A 21,269-nucleotide genomic window follows, 5' to 3' on the forward strand; every position below is an offset into this window, starting at 1 on the left:
ACAAAATAGCTAATGGAAACATTCAAACTATGACTCCACTTAATTAAATTAAGGTAATAAATTCATGATATGTTTCCCAATAATCTGCGGATCGGCTCTATGGAAGATATGTGACTCTGTGCCCATAAGGAGTGACCCTAGAAAATCCAGTCCTGGGAACATATACAAATGACAAGTGTGCAAGGGTTTTGATTATTCTTGTTCATTTAGCCAACAAGTAGGAAGAAAGTATTTCTTTATTGTTTCCTTCCGACGATAAAATAAAGCTGCATTCCTTTAATTTTTCTTAGACCACTATTACTTTGCAAAGGCATCACTGTTTCTCATTCACAGTGTTTTTTTTTTCTTTTCCCCTCGAAAGCTTTAGACACCTCTCTTACTAAACCAGCAAGAGATGTTGAAATTCAAATGAAGAAAATGGAGTTACTCTTGCAGGATGAACAGAGAAGAAAAGGGTGGTTCCCATCATGGTGACCTTCTTATTTCAAAGCAGTACATACCTGTGCAGTAACGGCCATTTGGAGCCAGGACAAATCCTGGCTTGCATATGCACTTGAAGCTACCGTCTTCGTTGATGCACATCCCATTCAAACACATGTTGGTCGTTGTGCATTCATCATGGTCTGTGGCAGAGACAGAGTAACTTTGACCCCTGGCCTCAAAAGAACCAAGGCTCTCTCTCCTTCCATAATCTACAGTCAATCTTACAACATCTATGAATAATCCTGTACTTGTAGGTACTATTTTAATTTTTGAATTACTTATCTTTTACTTTGACATTATCACATAATTGCGTTCTTTCTCCCGTCCCTCTCCGTTCTCCAAACCCTTCCATATATCCTCCTTGCTCTCTTTCAAGCTAATGACCTCTTTCCCCATTGACTATTGATAACCCTGAACACATAAACACAATCTGATCAGTCTGTATAATGTTTTCAGGGCTGATTATTTGTTTATTTTCCTTCTGAAAATAAGAATGCCTGGTACATGAGCATAAATAATGTGGAGGCTGAGGACTTTCAATACAGTGAACGCAAAGGCAAGGAAGAAATATTATGTTTAGTTGCCTTTAAAACCACATAAATAAACAACAGTGGTATTTTATTTCCTCCAACGGTAATAGGGTTTCACTGGGTGTTACATTTACAATGGACTCAAAGCATGGTAAACGTCATGGCAGGTGAAATGATCTGGGCGCTGGGCGTGTCAACCAAGCAAAAGGTTCAGTCATCGCAATATCAACATTGCCATATTCACCCAAGTTTACAAGGAGGGTGCCCCGTCTCTATATTGTCAGCGGCATCTAAAATAAAGCACACTGCTGAAAAATAACTGGTACGTATACTTCAATATGTATCAAATAGGAAAAATGTGAGAAGTCACATATCACGTGTTGCTGCAACATTACTATTTCTATTACTTTGCTTTTTTAGTCATGTTAAACATTTTCATGTTTTATTTATCTAAATTATGTGACCCCCTTTCTTTCATGCATGAGATGTGGAAGCCTTTGTCAAAAACATATATGTGGTTCTAAATAAAATGTCTATCCTCTAAAAATCTTTTTCTAAGGGAAAAAAAAAATTCCATACCAACACAGTTTTTTCCATCTGTGGTTAACTCAAATCCAGCATTGCAAATGCATTGGAAACTGCCATCTGTGTTCACGCATCGGCCATTTTTACAAAGAACTCCATTTTGGATGCACTCATCAATATCTGAGAAAATTAAAGAGAGCCAAACAGTATTCCTTTGTAACACTTGTTGATAAAAACAGTAAGACACTGCAGCTACTTGAAATATTCACTCTATTTTCACGTGTGATAAGTCCTGTTGTGTTGCTTTCTCAGCAAAATTTTTATCTCTCACTAGCTTTCCTTTTTGGATAGAAAGTGTGAGCAATTTTTCATACCAGATAGTAGGGGGAAAAAGGGAACTGGGGTACAATGAACTGAAGAGCAGGGAGGAGGAGGCTGGGACTACTGAGGTAGCTGGGTTTTGGCATAGTGGACGATGACCTTCAAAGTCAGACCCCAATGCTGGGTAAGTGAAAGAAGCTGCAAAAATCTCTGGGTTAAGAGCAAGGCATTGACAACTGCTGGGGAAAGTCGATTCAGGAAACTAACTCCCAAAAGACAAGCGGAGTCATCTGGTAAACGGATTCCAGGATGAATCAGCCATGAGGTAGGCTTTGGAGGATGGTGGCGTGTGAAGCAATGAGGCTGCAAATGTTGGATTGTGAGCTGGGCTCAAAGAAAACGGTAGTTGAAAATGACCATAAATCTTAAGCTCAGTGAAGGGTAATGCTGACGTCATTTAGAGAAAGGAAGCCGTGCTATGTAGGCAAAGAAGGCCGACTAAGTCAGATTCTACATTACGTGGGTTATCCATGTGCACAGCGCCTATGTTTAAATGCTCTCCAAGAGCCTTATGAGACAAACCCACAAGGGAACTGTGCTTAAGCAGTCCATGTCTCGTTTTAGTAAGTTTCCTTTAACTCCAACAGCCTTGCTGACTCTATTTCACAGAACCGGTTTCTACACGCGGAAATCCCTGCCTTACCAATGCACGCCTGCTTCGTAGGAGTCCGCTGGAATCCAGCGTGACATTTACAGTAATAGGATCCAGGTGTGTTAACACAATCTCCATTAGTGCAGGGATTTGATGTGCATTCATCGACATCTGTGAGCAGCAAAAGAAACCATTATAGACGTCACTCAATTTGTAGACATGTTTGTTTAAAGTGCATTTAGCCTCCCAAACTTGAGAGAAGGCCAGGCCGTGGTAATAAGTCTAAATAGCAGAGTATTTATAAATGAATGAAGATTCCTTTCCTCAAATACACACAGGGTCCAATTTGAAGATTTACAAAAATAATGCTTACTGGAGAGTACTAGGGAATTTGCTTTAATCAGGAAATAATGATTTTTTTTTTCAACTGGAATAATGCCCAGTGATTTAAGGGCACAGGCTTCGAGAAGCAACAACGGTGAGTTCCAACAGACTATAACAGTCAGAATGTACAGTAATCTAGGCAAGATAATACCTTAAGGCCTTGGACAATCATGAGAACAATGAATGGTTTCAACACACACACACACACGCACGCACACGCACGCACACTACATTTAGTCAATACTGTTAGTTTTAAATAAAGGGATTGACGGACTATGGAATGTCTTTGTTACTTTGCTGTGGACTCCCCTATATGTATACAACTAGATATTCACCAAGGCTTTATTTTGTAGTAACAAACACAAACTACACATAGAACAAAAACTGGTTAAAGAGTAACTTTTCCCCATTAACTTCAGGTTTCCTGAGAAGCTTAAAATTGGCATCAAGGATCCTTTCCAGAAAATAAAATGTTATGCAATTGCTATCTGATCTGAAAGATGAGAAAGCTGAAGGTTTTAATGTAAGGTCTCTGAAGGCTCAATTAAATGTGAGTCCATTGCAGTAATTTGGGTGTGTAAAGTCAGACTAGGGAAATCTCTTGTGCCAGTGTAAGTTGAATTCATCTTCTCTTAGCAATGCTCGCTAAATAATATTTTGAATGCTGGAAAGTTTAAAAAAAAAAAGGTGGGGTAACGGTTTGCCATCTCAGGTGCATGTAGAAACCATTAGCATTACAATTTCAGCGAAACTGGAGAAAACAACAATGCGGTCAGCACACAGGGTGACCAATTTCATAAACAGATTGCTCCTTTCACAGACGCTCCTGCCAGAAGGACTGCATTTGCTCAAACACACCAGCCTCAGTTATATAAACTTTCAGATGGAGTGCAATTAAACCCTTTCTGGTAAAGGCAGGGGAAGGCAAAACAAAACCTCATGGTGAATAAAATTAAGACAACGAAGTTTAAGAGGATTAAACGCTTTTCCAATTCATCTCAAGGCCCTTTCGGCCCACGAAGACTCACTTACATGGACAGTTTGGGTTGATAACGTCAATTCTACTGAGGCAAGGGAATGAAGCATGATGGGAAGAGAGAGAGCATTTAGAGCATTAGCAACCACAAAAGGTACAATCAACGCACCGCCTCCTGTGAAACAGCTCCTCCAGTCTGCACTGCTAAACATCACTTCAGTTATCTAGACACACATCGTTGAAGTCCAACAATTAAAAATGGCTCCCAGATGCATCTTGATGGAAGTCCCAATATAAAACCGTGCTAAAATGAAGACTACGAGAGACCAAGCACCCAACCCTCCTCTCTCTGTGTAAACGATCCATGAACCAATGGCAAACTGGAAGCTTCTACAATGTCACTCAGCATGTCTTTTCCCCTTAACAACCCACTCCATGGCTTACTGTTGCCACGGCAACTCTTCTCACCACCCTGCCATTCAATGGTATCAAAACTGTTGTTGGATCGGTTGGTTTATTTTTATTCCTTCGATGGCAAATTCGTTGGCTTTATAATTCCAAGTGTCCTTTAACTTTCATTTGATTCTTTCTTTGTGATTAACAGGATTATGATATTTATCTTTCATGTTTATTTAGTTTTGGTAGCTCTGGGGATCAAATCCATTTAATCACTCAGGCCAGCACTTTACCAGGGAGTTACAGGCCTGGCTGCTAGAGATTTGTTTTTAGACAAACAACAAATCACCACCACTTTCTCCTGAATCATGAATATGATGTCTCTTCTCCATTATGCGTCTCAAATTTTAGTTTCGCAAAGTGGTCATATTTATCTTTCTTAAGGGGACAGGAATAAACAACTTCTATAGTCACTACCCTCTGGCTTTTCTATGATTCCATTAAGGACTGAGTAGCTATAAGTAGACTTCATGGTAATCTTAGCCTCCTAAGGCAAAGGAAAGACTTGTGAAAATGCTGATTACTAAAATTGTTAGCATTTGAGATAACATTTGATTTTAAAAGTTTATTCTTGAAAAAAATTATGTATACATATATCAGTTTAGAAAATACTTAATTTTAAGAGCTCTGTATTACCCATGGAAAAAGAGGAACCCATTTATTTCCTATTGTCCTATGATAAAAATGGTATCAAGTGAAACGATTTTAACAACGGTGTGAATTACATGGGTGCTTGGTATTGCAGAGTTTCACGAGTAGAGTAGAAGAAGAAAAGGAGTACGGTGGGTAAATGTTAACTGTTTTGGGGCCTTACAAGTAATTCTCCTAGAAGCAAGAAGGGCCTATTTCTCTCTGCCTGCCTGCCTTCCTCCTTCCTTCTTTCCTTCCTTCCTTCCTCTTTTTAACATTTAGCACAGTGATTCCTTATGCTTTAGCAAGCATCTAACAGATGTTCCAAAAACAGAGGGCAGTTTATCACACCTCAGAGCACTGGCACATTTTATGCAGGTGTCACTCTAATTGTGGCTAATAGAATAATAAACATTAGCTAAGTACTCTGCCAGGTTTTTTTCTAAAATAATAATGTGTTCCTTGTGAACTCAAAATGATTAAAAGCTGACACCAGAAAGAGACTCAGGCTTAAGAAGACAGAAAAGGTTTTTCTTTGGTTGGTTTTCGGTTTTGTTTTGTTTTGTTTTTCTGAATATGTGCTTCAGTGATAAGCTGTGCATATGTGAAATATAACAGTGTGAAAGAGAGCCCTGATGAAGTTTCATTGGTCAAGGATTGAATTAAAAAAAAAAAAGAAAGAAAGAAAAGGGAGAGAGAGAGAGAGAGAGAGAGAGAGAGAGAGAGAGAGAGAGAGAGAGAGAGAGAGAGAGGAATCAATGACTAGCCAGGACAAAGTTGGGGATTCCCTATAATACCTTTTCTCAAGGTTTGGTCTATGGGCTCCTATAAGTTACTGGGATTTTAGGAACACAATTAAAAAAAGTTTTCTCATGGTGCTGGAGATGGCTCAGCAGTTAAGAGCACTGGCTGCTCTTCCAGAGGACCAGAGTTTAATTCCCTGCACTCACATGGCAGCTCACAACTCTGTAACTTCAGTTCTAGGGAGTCTGACACCCTCACACAGACACGCAGGCAGAACCCCAACGCACATAAAAATAAATATATATTTTTTTGTTTTTTCAAGACAGGGTTTTTCTGTGTAGCCTTGGCTGTCCTGGACTCGCTTTGTAGACCAGGCTTGCCTTGAAATCACAGCGATCCGCCTGCCTCTGCCTCCCAAGTGCTGGGATTAAAGGCATGTGCCACCACTGCCTGGCCTAAATAAATAAATCTTTTAAAAACATTTTTTCACTGGACATGGTGGTGTATGCCTTTAATCCCAGCACTTGGGGAGGCCAGCCTGGTCTACAAAGTGAGTCCAGGACAGCCAAGTCTACAGAGAGAAACCCTGTCTCGAAAGAAAAAAAAAGTTTTTTCATTATCACTTGAACATGCCACTGCCTTCTTCACTGTGTGGACGTTTTCAGTGACAGGGCTAAGCAATACTTACTCCTGAGGACAAACAAAAGCCATATTGCCAAGGACATGCAGTGCAAGAGAGCAAGGAGAAGCCATGTTCATCAAAGAGCACCATTTGTGACAGTAAAAACTTACCATACTAAATCCTGACCTGAGAGTATGCTTTCTAAAATCTCTGATGAAAGTAATGGATATTACACACCATTGCTGACTGCAATACCACAGGTGTCTCAGAAACAAACTGGTGCAACATTCTTTGTAAGCCCTATTTTGTCACAGAATACTATTTTTACTCAAAGATTAGCTGACATGGAAACTACAGTTCTTCAAATGTGTGACTCGGTCAGACAGTTTCTGGAAGAAGAAAATCAAGAGCCTGCTCCTTTATGGAAATAAGCAAGTCTAGTTGATGCTAAAGCTAAAAATCCAGGCTTAGAGCAGCAGAATTAAAAAAGAATACTGCCAATTTTTAGAAAATATAACAACGTTTCTGGTGAGTCTGAAGGTGATACTAACAAATGTGTGCGTTTAAAAGGATAATGGTGAAATACTTGACTGTGGAAGGAAGTGTTACACGGGGATCCACTGTAGTTTTAGTGACACCCAGTGCACAATACAAAATACACTCAGCATACAAAACAGATCAATGGACTCAACACGACACACAGGAGGTTTGTCAACGTTTCCGCACTTCAGGTAAGCCCTAAGAATCACCACATTCTGGATTTCAGTGGAATAGCTAAGAAGATCCATAATTATCTGAAAAGCCTTCAAGACAGCCTCTCCTTTCTCAAGTATTTATATGACTAAAAATTACGTTTATTATATTGTGCAGTTAAAACAACCAATCACAGCGGACTAATACAGACACAGAGAATCTAGTGTTTTTGGTTTTGTTTGCTTTGGAAAATACACTTTCATTTATTTTAGAATATGTAATTTTTATGCACACACACAATACTTACACGGCTAGCAATACATATATTGTTATTTAAATTAGCTTTACTTTTTGAAATATTAAATTACGTGTATGTGTGTGTGTGTGTGTGTGTCTGTGTGAGTGTATTCCACCTGTGAGTGAGGGGCTGTCAAGCCCTGAAGAAGCTGTCAGATCCCTTGGAACTGGTGTTATAGGCAGGTTGTGAGTTGCTTGACAAAGGTACTGGGCACCAAATGGAGTACCACCACCACTACCACCATCTCTGCAAAATCAGGAAGTACTCTTAACTGCTGAGCCATCTCTCCAGTTCCTATCATTATATTTTAAAAGATTTTATTTATGGATGTTCTCCATGTGTGTGCACTCATGTATGCACGTGTGTGTGGAGGCCAGAGGATGACATCCCTGTTTCTCATAATTACTCTCCATATTACTGTTGTTGTTGTTGTTATTATTATTATCATTATCAACATCATCATCATCATCATCACTATTATTATTACTTTGAGACAGGATGTGATCATCATCATCATTACTATTATTATTACTTTGGAGACAGGATATTTTACTGAATCTAGATGTTCCTGACTGGGTAGACCAGTTGACCAGCATGTCCCAGGGATCCTCCTGTGTCTGCTTCCCCATTGCTGGGATTACACACACATATGCCCCTGCAAGCTTCCTGTGTCCATGTTGGGGGATCTGAATTCTACTTTTCATGGTTACACAGTTAAAGCTTTACCAGTTGAGCCATGCCCAGAGTCCCTTGTATTTGTTAGAAACAGCCCTTCTGTATTAAGGAAGTTGATAATTGTTGGCTGTGGTGGTGGACTCCTTTAATCTCAGCACTCCAGGAGCAGCAGAAGAGGTAGATTTCTGTGAGTTCAAAGACATTCTGGTCCACATAGTGAGTTCTAAGATAGCCAAGAGTGCATAGAGAAATTTTGCTTCAAAAAAGCAAAAGAAGAGGGAGGAGGGAGAGGATGAGGACAAAGAAGATTAAGATTAAGAAGCAGTAGTTAATGATTATAGTCATATAGTCAGAACCAGTCCTCTTTAAGAGTTTACATGAGTCTGAGAACAAAATATTTGCATATTTGTAGTTAGCAGTACATTGTCACCTCGAATGGATTGAATGAATATTGTTTTAAAAATACATTCACTTTAAAATTTAATTCATATTAAGGATAAGCAACTCTATAAAGGTAAGAGACAAATTACATTTAGAAAAAAAGAGGATGGAGAATTCTTGATGTGTTTTAGGTAAACAACCAGTTAAGGGGTCTTAAGATACAGAGAGAGAGGTAAACATGCCAGGGAGACAGCACGGAAATTAGTTTTACTTCAAAAGACCTTTAAAAAAATCATATTCAGTCCCATTTTTAAAAAATGGACTAGCAGCTATCTGAAAACTAAGAACCTTTAAAGAATTGTGAACTTACCTATACAATCTCCATTTGCATCCTGCTTGTAGCCCATGTTGCATTCGCATCTGTAGCTAGAAACAGTAGGTATGCAACGTCCATTCAAACACAGATTGGCATGGTGTTTACAGATGTCTATTGTCTGGTTGAGAATTGCTATGGAAAATTATAACACAATAATATTTGGTCATCACAACATGCATTATATACTTGAACTAATTGTTTAGAAGTTAATAGAAATTAAGTTTCTATCAGAAGCCTATAGAAATCAGTATTTTATTAAATTCTATTTCTCATATTGGAGGATATGAAAAAACATATATGCAGTTTGTTTATAGTCATCCTCTCTTACCCTCACAGTTTTATTAAACTTTAATGTGGAAGATCTTAAAAACAAATACTTGAGGCACATGGCCACCAGTTGCATTTGTAAGTCACACATCTGGAAACTTTGCTTGTGTCTTTTAAAAAAATTTCAGGAATGTTTTACCATACGTTTAAGCACATTCCATTTCTTTTTCTTCTCTCTCTCTCTCTCTCTCTCTCTCTCTCTCTCTCTCTCTCTCTCTCTCTCTCTGTAACTTGCTGAACATTTACATGTACCAAACAGGCAGCATGCCAGAAAGAATAACCATAACACTGTGGGACATTATTCAATATTATTATCAAGAACAGTGCTGTGAAAGAGTACGCCTAACTGTCAAGCAAACAGGCGCCAGTTCTGCTCTCTGGCCCACAGTTCTCAATTTCAAGCCATTTGACAACAATGGCAAAGTGTGTGGAAGGGAGCATGTGTGCACGGGAATATTTGGCGAGGCACTGAGCGGGGCTTGCTTTATCTCATCTGAGACATGGTCTTGGGAAATAATCCAAGCAGCATATGAGGAGGGCAGTGAGACAGGCCAGATGAGCCACACCAAGACCCAAAACATACTTCCCAGTGATGTCATTTAGATCAGATATTCTTGGACTCTATCTGTCCAAGTGCCCAGGTCACACATTCTTTTGTTCCAGTTTATCAAAAGGGGTAAAGAATAGATAAAATGTTTTCCTACCACATTTTCTTAAGTTAATGTTAGTGTATTTTAGCCGCCCCCGCCGACCTCCCCACCCCCCCGCCGCTGCCAAACTCAAGGATCTACAGGAAATTTGATCACTTACTTAGCCCAGTGATGATGGGTCCTTGTCCTCCGGCTCCTACTCCAGCTCCCCCAACTCCAGGAGAAAAGCCATTGCCTCCAGGAATGGGGAGAAAGCCTGTTCCTCCTGGGCCATAGCCATTGCCATTGCCCCCAGTGCCTCCAGGTCTAGAAACGGAACTCCCTGGAATGCCACCCATCGGAAGGCCATCCAGGCACAGCCTACGATACTCTTCTACAAGACAAAGAGTTTGGTTAAACACAAATGGAATTCTCCTTGCATCATAAAAGTTCTCATGGATCATTTTTTAGTTTGCTTGTTCTATACAGTATGAATAAGGAGGCTATTATCTTGTTAAATATTTTCAGTGCTGTATAGTAACAAGAACAAGGTCCCAGCATTTCAAAAATATTTAAAACTTACGTTCCTCATTATTTTAACTGAGTTACAAAAACAAAGAGTCCTTTGTATGAGCCTTTTTATTTTACACCCTAAGTATAACTCATAAAATTCCAGACATAACTATGAATGCAGGAAATTTACTTGAGCAGGTGAAAAGCTTTAGGTAACTCATTCTACATATTTGTTTTACTTGAATTCTCATCAGTATTATGTCTACTCAAATTTTATGTCCATTCTATTCATTTTAAGGAGTTAAATATTAATATAGGTTTAGAATAATGCTTTTAAAATGAATTCTAGCAGTAGTCAGCATCCAGGTAGCCTTAAAAATCTTTATTTAGTTATATAAGTATCAAAACTAAGAAAGATAAAGTGACTGTGGCAACTTCCATGTTTTATTAATTATTCATAGAATTAGGGCAGCATATGGCTTCATGATTTTGAGAGAATAAAGAACGCATCGCTATGATTTTTCCATGACTGTATATATAATATGCCTTTATAAGTAAATTTCAGAAGCTTTAATTATTTTTGACTTTTAGAATTTAACATGGAAAAGACTACAGACAATATCAACGTATTTATTTGTGAAACTCTAGTCATGCTTTACTATCCATTTGTAACAAGAGGCACTTTTCAATCATCCTAAGGAAACTTTTCCAAAGAAACTCCTTTATAAGGCACAGGATATGAGAGGGAATAATGCTCAGGGTCACAAGAAAGGAGAAAGAAAGCAGTGTAAAAGACTGGCACACCATACGCTATGGTGATCCCAAATACACAACTGATCTGCCCTCAAGTAGAATGGCTAATTACACCACTGTTACTGACTCTCTAAACACTTTTGGTACCAAGGTGATAGTAGCCTGCCACTCACCAGAACCTCTGACAGGACAGGCCTCAGGAATGGTTCCGATGCCCCAACAGCGGCCAGGCTCACAGCAGCATTGCGCTTTTGCCATTCTGCCTGGGAGTTCTTGAGCACAGCGGCCATTCACCAGACCAGAGAAGCACGTGCCAGTTCTCTGATCTGAGGAGGTAAAGGGAAAACAAAAGGCATGGGAGAATTAACCTCCAGTTAGCAAGCATTTCACATGTTAGGCAAATATATTAGGAGAAGTAAATTCCATTGACTCAACTTTCTTATACAAGCCCATTCTGTTGCCTTTTAACTCTTACACTCTTGATCATTGCTTTACTCATTTATTCAGCAAACGTGCCCTTGAATACTAATTCTATGTTCCTTAGATATGAAAGTGAAAAGTGAAAACGACATGTGAATCTGAGGTAAGTTTCAGTGAAAAGCCAAACAGGTCTGGAGCTCAAGGAACAGTGACAACCTAACACCATTTTCCACAACCCTACTCAAGCTTAATTGAAATATTTTTTTAAATGAAGTAAAATAAAACAAACAAACAAATAGGATTGTGGTATGTAGCCAAGGCTGTCCTAGAGCTTTCAATGGATCCCAGGCCAGGATCAAATTTGACCCACATGTGTTCTGTCCTCTGCCAACTGAGATCTGTGTAGCTATTTGCTTCATAGCGACACCTAACTGATGAAGATGCTGACTTAAAGATCAGTCAGAAGCCGCCTGAGACACTGATGTCTGGGTACATGCTTAAGCCCTGACAACAGCTGCAAAGCAGCTTGCAAGGGAAGAAGAAAATGGCCTTCAACTGTACAAAGAACAGGGTCCCAACTGATCAAAGGTGAGGACAAGGCAACGCAATTATCTTAGGAGTCTAAGGTCATTATGGAAAGGCCAATGCGATGTTGTGAGGGTTTATGGAGGGTTTCAATTAGATAAAAGATAGTGGCTGACGTTTTTGGGCTCATGACTGTTGTGAGAAGAGAAAGAGGAGCAATGAGAAGACCTAGGAGACGTTCAGGCGAGGAACAAGTCTGATAAAGGCAGTAGCAAAGACCGTGTTGTAAAGAGCATTCGGAAGACGCTTTTGAAGTCAGGGCTAGTGGGAAGTCACATGCTGGATGTAAGAGAAAGCGTGTTGGACAGGTCATCTGGCAATGCCTAGGAAATAAGCAGGCTTCCAGGACACCAGGCCAGGCTCCTCTGTGGTCCACGATACATCTGGGATGTTGAATAAGTGAGCTTGGAGCCTAGGGGAATACTGAAGCAAATACGTGTATCTAGAAGTTGCCACTGTATATGCATAAGTGAAAACTGTGAGGCTGGATGAGGTGCTTTGTAAGGACTCGGGGTAACTGTGTGAGCTGAACGCAGATGAGAAGTGTAGCAAGGTGATGACTCCCGGGCAGTATCACTGAGTTGGGCAGTACTGTTACAGTAAAGCATAGGCGCACTATCTGAAGAATCCGAGGTAGGAAAACAACATGGTCAAATCTCAATCTAATAGAGTGTGCTCTGTCAGCTAACCTGAGGATGAGTCGGGGGCTGGAGAGAAGGCAGGGCTGCTAAAGGCTATGCTTATAACCCATAATATAAGGGAAGGAATCAGAACGGCAGATGACATAGGAAGACAAGTTGTAATGGTAACAGAAGACTTAGTTCCAGGCAGGGCAGTGGTGGTGCATGACTTTAATCCCAGTGCTTGGGAAGCAGAGGCAGGCGGATCACTGTGAGTTTGAGGCCAGCGTGGTCTACAAAAAGAGTCCAGGACAGCCAAGACTCTGATACACAGAGAAACTCCGTCTCAGAAAAACAAACAAACAAAGACTGAATTCTGAATCACACAGGAATAAAAACCCAAATCATTGGCAAACTTGATATACAGCACCTTCTTTTAACAAATTAAAAAGCTATGTCTAGTAAACTATGTACTATTAAAACTTGATCAATATCCTCTGTCAAACAAACAAAAGCAAGCGAACAAGCAAGCAAAGAAACAAGCAAACATAAACGAGCCTCCAGGGTTGGGACTGAGCTGAGGCAGCCCTAGAGCTTACTATGGAGCCCAGGACAGCTTCAGACCATCCTTCGTCAGCTTCTGAAATTCTGAGACTCTGGATGGATAACACCATGCCTCAATATCAAGGTGTATTCAAAGACATTCCTCCATAATAGTAAGAAGGTACATGGAGCCTCACACCAGTGATGTCAACTGAAACAGGGAGAATCAGTGTTCTTGAGGGACAAGCTTCTTGATAGCCTATACAGTCCTGAATGGTCAGACATGTGTATACACACACACACACACACACACACACACACACACACAGACACACACACAGACACACACATGTAACAATGTTAATTAAACAAAAAGAGGCCATCAATCTGATGGGGGGCATGGGAGGAGTTGGAATGAGGAAAAGAAATGGTGTAAATACAATGTTCATAAAATTATTTTAAAAATTAAAATAAAAAATTATTGCAGTTAACTCCAGTAATAGATACAGCTGGCATTCTTGGCTTTAATTACATAGTCTAAGACAAATACACTATCTCCTTAAATGGTTCATAGCATTCTCAGGTTGCTTATATCCGGTATGAAACAAATGATAGCCAATGTAAGCTTTGGAAGGCATCCTTTCGTTTTCCCATAGATGCTCAGCTTGCTCGAAAGCAAAGCATAGAATCTGCTGTATGCATCACACTTTAAATCCACGGGAGACACTAAAACTCTTAAGAGCTGAGTTTGAACAGTTTGTAGCTGAGAGTAATTTCCCAGGTTGATTTCTATTGTAACATGAGTCATGGGAACACATTTAAAAATATTCATTCTAAGAGCCAAACCATCATATTCTTAGCTCTACTTCTCATGAACAAGATGTAAATTAAGATAAGAAAGCCCAGAACTCTTAAAAATAATCCCCCAAACTATAGAATCCAACTACAGCTACAAGTTAGGATGGAAATATGAAATTTGGCAAGGCTTCTGCACAAAGGAGGTCCTCGGGTATTTGAAGGCAAAACCCAAATCACAGTCAAGTCAAGAGACCTAGATTTATTTCCATAACTGTATTTAACTAACTCTTCTTACTCATAGGTAAGAGGTGGTAGAAAAATGAAATGAAACAATAGGTTTTTTTTCTTTTTTTGCCAACCAAGTAGTAGATTGTCTACCTGAAGCGCTCCTCTTAACAAAATTATCCTGAAGAGCACGAAGACATGGATAAATGCACTCTCTGCTTGGCATGAAAAGCAAGATAAAATGGGAGGCCAAGTGAAGTGAAGATGAGAGTCTTGGGAATTAAGTGTGAGGTTGCCTTCCCTTTTCAGCATCTATTCGACTGCGGTATGCCAAGCCTCTGTTACTGTTTCACAAGGCACGAAGCATACAAAACTGGAAGTCCAAACCCAACCAACCACTGTGTAACTAGGTGCCTCAAAGAACAATGTCCTGAGGGCATTAGTGATCTAGTGAGGAAATGTACCCGTCTCTATGCGGGAGCTTCATGGAGAATGAAGGGGCTGCCTCAAGACTTTATAACCGCAGGCACTTCCCACATAAACAGCTTTGACATTGCAATTCACAGCAGGCTTCTGCTTTGAAAAATTTCAAAGAAATACAGTTTCTCAAGGGAAGGCACACCATGTAACTAGGACAAGCCAATACAAGTGGAAGACAACACTAAGAAAGTCTCTGAGGACTTCCATGAACATCAGAGGATACAGAGTCACTAACAGTGGAGTAACCAATGCAAAGGAACAAGATCAGTGAAGAAATAGAAGCCTAATAAATAGTGGCTTTGCAATCAGAATGCACACAGCAGTCCTGAAAAGCATGGACCATTTCAAATCATTAATCGTTAAAGATTAATTAGTAACTAAATTGCTTTTAACATTTAAAGCAAAGGAAGTCTAAGCTGTGGGTGGTTTTGAAAAAGGTTACACACAATGAAAGAACTTAGACAAGCTCAATGAACTTTGTGACGGAAAGGGGCTGCAGCTGGAGTCAGGAAGCCCACAGATCCATGGAACAAAGGCTGCCATATGCAAATGAAGAAAGGTTACTGATCAGGTGGGGGTGTGTATACACACATTCTCTTCAATGCAGTTCTGAGAGACAGAGGTGGGAAATGTTACAGGGAGGTTGAGAAATGTGCAGTCTGATAAGAGGGCTGGAATAAAGCCCAGATAGAGTAAGAGGCAGTGGTCTACAGGGACAAACCTCCCAGAAACTTCTAGCAATGTCATAAGGCAAGCTGAGACCTAAGAAACCCACAATCTATCCAAAGTGGGATCAGAAAGAAGAAATCCAAACCATGTAAGAAAATACCTACAGAAGTCCATGGCAAAGGCTTTAAGTAAACCTAGCCCCTTAGCAGAATGGTCATAGCTCTTTCAGTGACTGACGGTAACAGCAGACCTAATTCTGGAGGGAAGGAGGAATCTGAATAACAAAGCCATCAAGCTTGACCCATAGGCATATCTGGAGTCCACTCCTTTTCAGAGGCACATGGGAACTTCAGAAAAACTAAGCATTTGCTAGGCCATCAGCAAACACCAGACACTTCCCTGATCAGAATGAATGTCATGGACTTGGTTCTCAACAGCAAAAGAAACCAAGAAAAAACTCTACACACGTCAGTACATTTCATGAGTCGGGTATAGCATTCCATTTGGAAGAAAGTAGTGTATATAAACACGTGACTGGAAATGCACAGCAAGGCAAGGGTATCAGGAAGCCATTCTATATGGTCCCCAGCCTTTAGTTGTCTGCTCAGATGCTGCCCTTGCCGTGGAAAATGGGAAGCAAGTGCCACCCACTACAGGCAAACAGCTCTGCTTCATGCTGATGGATATACCAAGTGTGAGTGGGAAAGCAGGACTTCATTTAAAAAACATGACACACACTGAGTAGCCTTTTAATTATGTATTTCACTTCACACATTACATTGTCATCATGTGGGAACATGGGAAAAGGTTTTAATGTTTAAAAGGGGGGTTGGTCTTCAAATTGAAAAAAAAGCACTGGTGTCTGGTTTGGAAATCTCAGGCTAGTGCAATGTGCAGTTAGGAAACTAGGCCATATGAAAGCAGAGGCAGTAAAATGAATAAATATTTTCACAAATTTCATGATTAATCTCCGCTAATATCAGCAAAAAATAGATGACATACTTCCAACCACTTGAATCAAAACATACAGAATAGGGGCTGTAGAGATGGCTCAGCAGTTAAGAGCACTGATTCCTCTTTCAGAGGACCTGAGTTCAATTCCCAGCACTCACATGGAAGCTCACAACTGTCTGTGACTCCACTTCCAGGCGAACAGCACCCACACACACTCACATACTTTAAGGCAAAACACCAATGTACCTAAAAGAGTAGCAAATAAATTACAAAAAACAAAAAACAACAACAACAACAAAAAAAACCATACAGAATATTCTAGCATGAGGTACAGAACAGTGGCATCCATAGTTAAGGTCTGCAAAAAGATACCTTTTTGCATAAAGGAAGCCAGTTCAGTCCAGTCCAGTGCATCTATGATTCCATGGTCCTTATGAAGCACTGCATTAAAATGTTTTATCAAGGGAGAAGACATTTAGAAGTGAACCTGGGAGACATGGAAAGTGCCCAGGAACATTATTCCTTGAAGCAAAGGACTTACTGGAGACAAAGGCGGGAAAATATCCATAAAGCTACGGTCCTAACTCTTGGTGTGCACTCAGCTAATCTGACACATCATACTGAGAGCATGTTAAGTCTACCCCTCCAGTCACCTCCGTTCTTGTTAAATCACCCATGCAGGCTTTGCAAGTCTTATTTACTACCATGCCCAGAAAGAGGAAGTAATTTACCTCCTATGAATAAAATATAAATCTTTATTGAAACAAAATTATGATACATGATCATTAGAATGTGCCTCATGGTCTGGCATTTAGTTTAAATTTGATTGAAGAGAATGAATGATTAATTACAGGGTGTGATGAACGATGAAACCTTGGTTATACTTGAAGACTGTACCCTGAAGTACATGTCTGTGTTGAATGAGCTCTTCTCATTAAAACACAGAGCAGAGAAGGTTGGCCCAGCTCAGAATACTAATGGCAGCTGGTACCCCGCACTGGACACTAGAATTCACGTATCTATATTCGCAGGTTTGTATCCTCAGGGTTCTTCACGTGAAGCTATGCAACAAAACACATATAGCTGGAGGAAAAGGCATTAGAATGTTATGCCAACGTTGTTTTCTGCAAAAACTTCTAAATGTTTAATCTCTTTTTCTAGACCTTCCTGGCCTCTGTCTGACTGACACACTAGCCTGTCCCTGTTGAGGGCTGCTAGCTCTGTGAGCACGAAGACGCAGCCCCTTTGCCTGCATCCAGCTTGCTCTCCGCGGTGGCTTAAATATTCATCACTTATTACTGCTTGTGCCAGTCATTCTTCAGTGCCTGTATTAAATTGTGAAAATTAGGTATTAATGATACCCAAGGGGAGTGAATTCCAAAATGACATAAGGCTCATTAAATAATGCTATTAAAATGCTTTTAAGGAAAAGACTATTAGTGACACTTCAACTCTTTTTAAATGTGGCATATGTTAGTTCCTTTTTTCCCCTGGACTTTTTAAAAATTGATTAACACACTGGGTAAAATTAAGTTAAGATTTGTCTTCCTAATTTAGCATTAAATGTAATGGGAAGGCTAAGCTATATGAAAATTAAAATGACTAGCTGGATGCTTCTGCCCCAAGAGATTCTGCTCTTGTTCACAAGAGAAAATGGATCTCGTTCACTGATGTTTTATAACGTGCTTTGGATTCAGCATATTTACTTTATTGATTTTCTTATGACACTGTGGGGAGAACACTGCTGACTAGGACAAGGAAGCAGGGCACAGTCGGCAAGCATCACTTTGCGAACACAGCTCAAATAGCATGTAGTCTCATACTGACGACAATTCTGAGTTTGCCCAGCTCAGCATCATCAGCATGTGCATGCATGATACACTTACAAAACAAACAACTGAGGGAGATGATTTGATCATAAATAAATTCAATCTAAGAAAATATACACTTCTAATTTTGAATACTCAGAAACCTCTTACACATCAGAATGCTGTCTTTCTTCCTTCCTTTCTTTTCACGCATGGAAACACATACCTATTCTTCCCTCCTTCTGTCCCCAGGGATATAATGTTTCCTTTGAAATGAAGGGGATTTCTGGATGGCCCGGACTCAGCCCTGCATCATCCTGTCCATCCAGAGGCCAAAGGATACAATGACATCATTAACTCCTATATCCAGTACCATCTCATTCTTGCCTTTGGTGGTTTTCACATCGTTCAGGCGCATTTGCTCGGCAGGAGGTGCCTATGACGTATAACATGGAGTCTAAGATCCATGAGGCTGACTAAGGCAGGACCCCGAAGTCTGGCTGGTGGGAAACGCACCAGTACTTGTGGGAGAACAACAGACCCTGAGCCATGGGGGAGTTGGATTGTGTGGAGGGGCTCAGTCGTTCTGCGCAAGAAGTAAACTGAGATTAAGCTGTGGTGGCTACTAAAACTAATTCCTGATTTGTAGCTCAAAGAAGGAGTGAGCTCTCATGAGTATTGTAAGGATGAACCATGACAACCCAGGCCGAGGAGTTTATAGGCAAACAAGACAGTACCGTCCAATTTAGCATGAGACATATGTATGCAAGGTGAAGGTCCCTACAGATGAGCTCAGAATGCAAGCTGGGCCTGACTCTTAAAGGCCCCGGAGCCCAGTGAAGACATGCAAGAGACAGAATTTTAATTTAATGATAAAACAAACAAGAAAAAAAAATCGCTAGCATCCATAAATCTTGTGGTGAAATGTATCTTTTTTTTCTCCTAATAACTGAGATCATAATGGATTACTGAACACTTTCTATAGCGGAGGTGGAGAGGGACCAGCAGCTTGCCCGAGGCCTAACAATTCATAAGCGATAGCTGTGGCTATCACTGCCCCTACTACTACTCTTCCTCCAGCTGCTGACATGCCTATCTTGTTGTCTACTGTCTGTGATGACAACGTAGCCTTCTGATGGTAGGACACACACCTTTCATGTTCACTGATGGCTGGCCATAGCTAGCTTAGTACCTGGTAGGTAAACCAAATGGGTTCAAGCTATAGCCCTTTATTACTGCTATGAGATTTTCAGTTTCTCTCCTTAACTCTGTAGTTGCAGCTACAGAGTTGGTTTACTTGGTACCATCACTAGGACCCATAGATTCCTGGGAGAACTACTGATACACTAACTGCCAGGCTTGGGGGAAAGCCTCATTCTGCCACTGGTTCCCTTCCGTGGATCATGAAACGTACATCTTGAGTGTTGCTACAGAAATTGTCCATAGTTTCCCATCTCTTTGCAGCTCTTATCAGCTCAACATTGGAACTGGCCAGGATGAACGCTCAAGGCGAGACATGTGAAGGTTGCTAACTATACCATGGTTGTAACAGCAGACGCATGTCATAAGCTCTGGGCTCCCAAGACAGAGGCCTAAGGCATGTTCCCCAGTGGATGACCTTCAGCATGCCTACAAAGTACAGCCTCATCTCTCTAAACAGACCAGACCGTGTAAATATATTTGGCTTTAATTTAAATATGCTTGAAACACAAGATTAGGGGTGCCAAATCTTTCTTTGTAATAAGTATTTTTTTTTTTTTTTTACCAGAATAAACAAGCTTTAAGTAAATAAGCTGTTGTCTGTTGTCGTGATGCATAGCAACAGAAGAACCTTTAATTACTGTATTCCAGCTCCCGGAGCCTACTTTGCATCTTTCTTGTGTTCTGTGCCTGCATTACTGGGCAACAGTTACACGTCTTGAGCAAGACTCTCTTTCCTCCAAAAAATGATTTTGACAACATAAAACTAAGCCAGATGGCTCCCGAAAGGGAAGACTTTATGGACAGGATCTGGTCTATCCACCCCACCCCCACCCCCATGATGTTGAATACTGTTAAGGCTTTCGACCAACCCTTCCATCCACTCTCCCAGTGGTTTTATAATTATTACCATCCTCATACCTGTTTGGGCTGTTCTGTCATTATAAAGAAGCCGCACGCATACTGTACCTTCAAGATGCAAGGCTTACCGATGCACCGAGAGCCATCTGTCGAGGTTACGAAGCCACGTGGGCAGAGACAAAAATAGCTTCCCACGGTGTTGGAACAGTCGCCCGTTTCACAGACCCCAGGAAGCACGCTGCACTCATCGATGTCTAATCAAGGGAAGATAATTGAGAAAGGCCTTCATTAAACAAAAGGATTTAAAAGCCATGCGAGCACTCAGGGTTGATTAGGCAGATCATATAACCCCGAAGATACTCTTGTTTCAGGCCCTAAGGAATTTCTCACAGGTATCTATGGGAACCTAGATGAGAGTAACCTCTCAGGGCAGCAGAACAAGGCCAACTAAAGCAAACTCTATACGGTCGTTTCCCTGCAAATGCAACTAAAAATTGCAAATAAGTAAAGATGGCAAAGTTTTAGTTTCTATTCTGCATCAACAAGGGAATTATCCTACTAGAGAGCCCTTCAAAAAACACATATACAATTACCTTTTAAATATGGAATAATTAAATACAAACATATAGCTAATTTTTACAATAATCATTTGGACCAACAAAGGGGATCGGATTTTTTTTCCCGTATTTGGCTGTAGGATATGTTTTTGGTAGGTTCATTTGAATGTGGGTACATTTGACATTCTGGGAATAAGACTGATTTGGAACAATGTAGAACTATGGCAAAGGGAAAACCCGAGAGGCCCTACTGTGGTGCTCTGTGCTTATCTCCCCGGCTTCATTCTGAGAATGGACAGTTTCCTTTCACAGGAACGAAAGTCTGTTTTTTTTTCTTAACTTGTCCCTAAAGCAGGAAACCTGAGCGTTTTCTATAAGGTTTCCTGTACTTCTCTCTTAATCCCGTGAGCACAGAGAGGTGGAAAGTCAAACAAAACCTCAATTAGACACACTGGGAGCTGAATGCTAATCCTTTTTACAAAAGGAAATGAGCCACTGGGAGAAAACCCAGCCAGGGATACCCAATTGTTGGCACTGTTTGCAAAGACGCTGGCATAGTAAAGACCAATGAATAGAGGAAG

General features: G+C 40.5%; 1 protein-coding gene across 1 annotated transcript in view; it reads right to left on the reverse strand.

Moving 5' to 3' along the window:
- Positions 1 to 21,269, reverse strand: part of Fbn2 (fibrillin 2) — a 202,684-nt gene that overhangs the window by 96,300 nt on the left and 85,115 nt on the right. Inside the window, exons 8-14 of the mRNA XM_051163405.1 lie at positions 20,260 to 20,385; positions 11,142 to 11,294; positions 9,884 to 10,096; positions 8,741 to 8,878; positions 2,563 to 2,682; positions 1,593 to 1,718; positions 501 to 623 (exon numbers count right to left, since the gene is read on the reverse strand). Coding sequence (XP_051019362.1) covers positions 501 to 623; positions 1,593 to 1,718; positions 2,563 to 2,682; positions 8,741 to 8,878; positions 9,884 to 10,096; positions 11,142 to 11,294; positions 20,260 to 20,385 — 999 coding nt within the window. The remainder of the gene's footprint in view (positions 1 to 500; positions 624 to 1,592; positions 1,719 to 2,562; positions 2,683 to 8,740; positions 8,879 to 9,883; positions 10,097 to 11,141; positions 11,295 to 20,259; positions 20,386 to 21,269) is intronic.

The sequence above is a fragment of the Acomys russatus genome, chromosome 20 (genome assembly GCF_903995435.1).
Source record: "Acomys russatus chromosome 20, mAcoRus1.1, whole genome shotgun sequence".
Classification (NCBI taxonomy): Eukaryota; Metazoa; Chordata; class Mammalia; order Rodentia; family Muridae; genus Acomys; species Acomys russatus.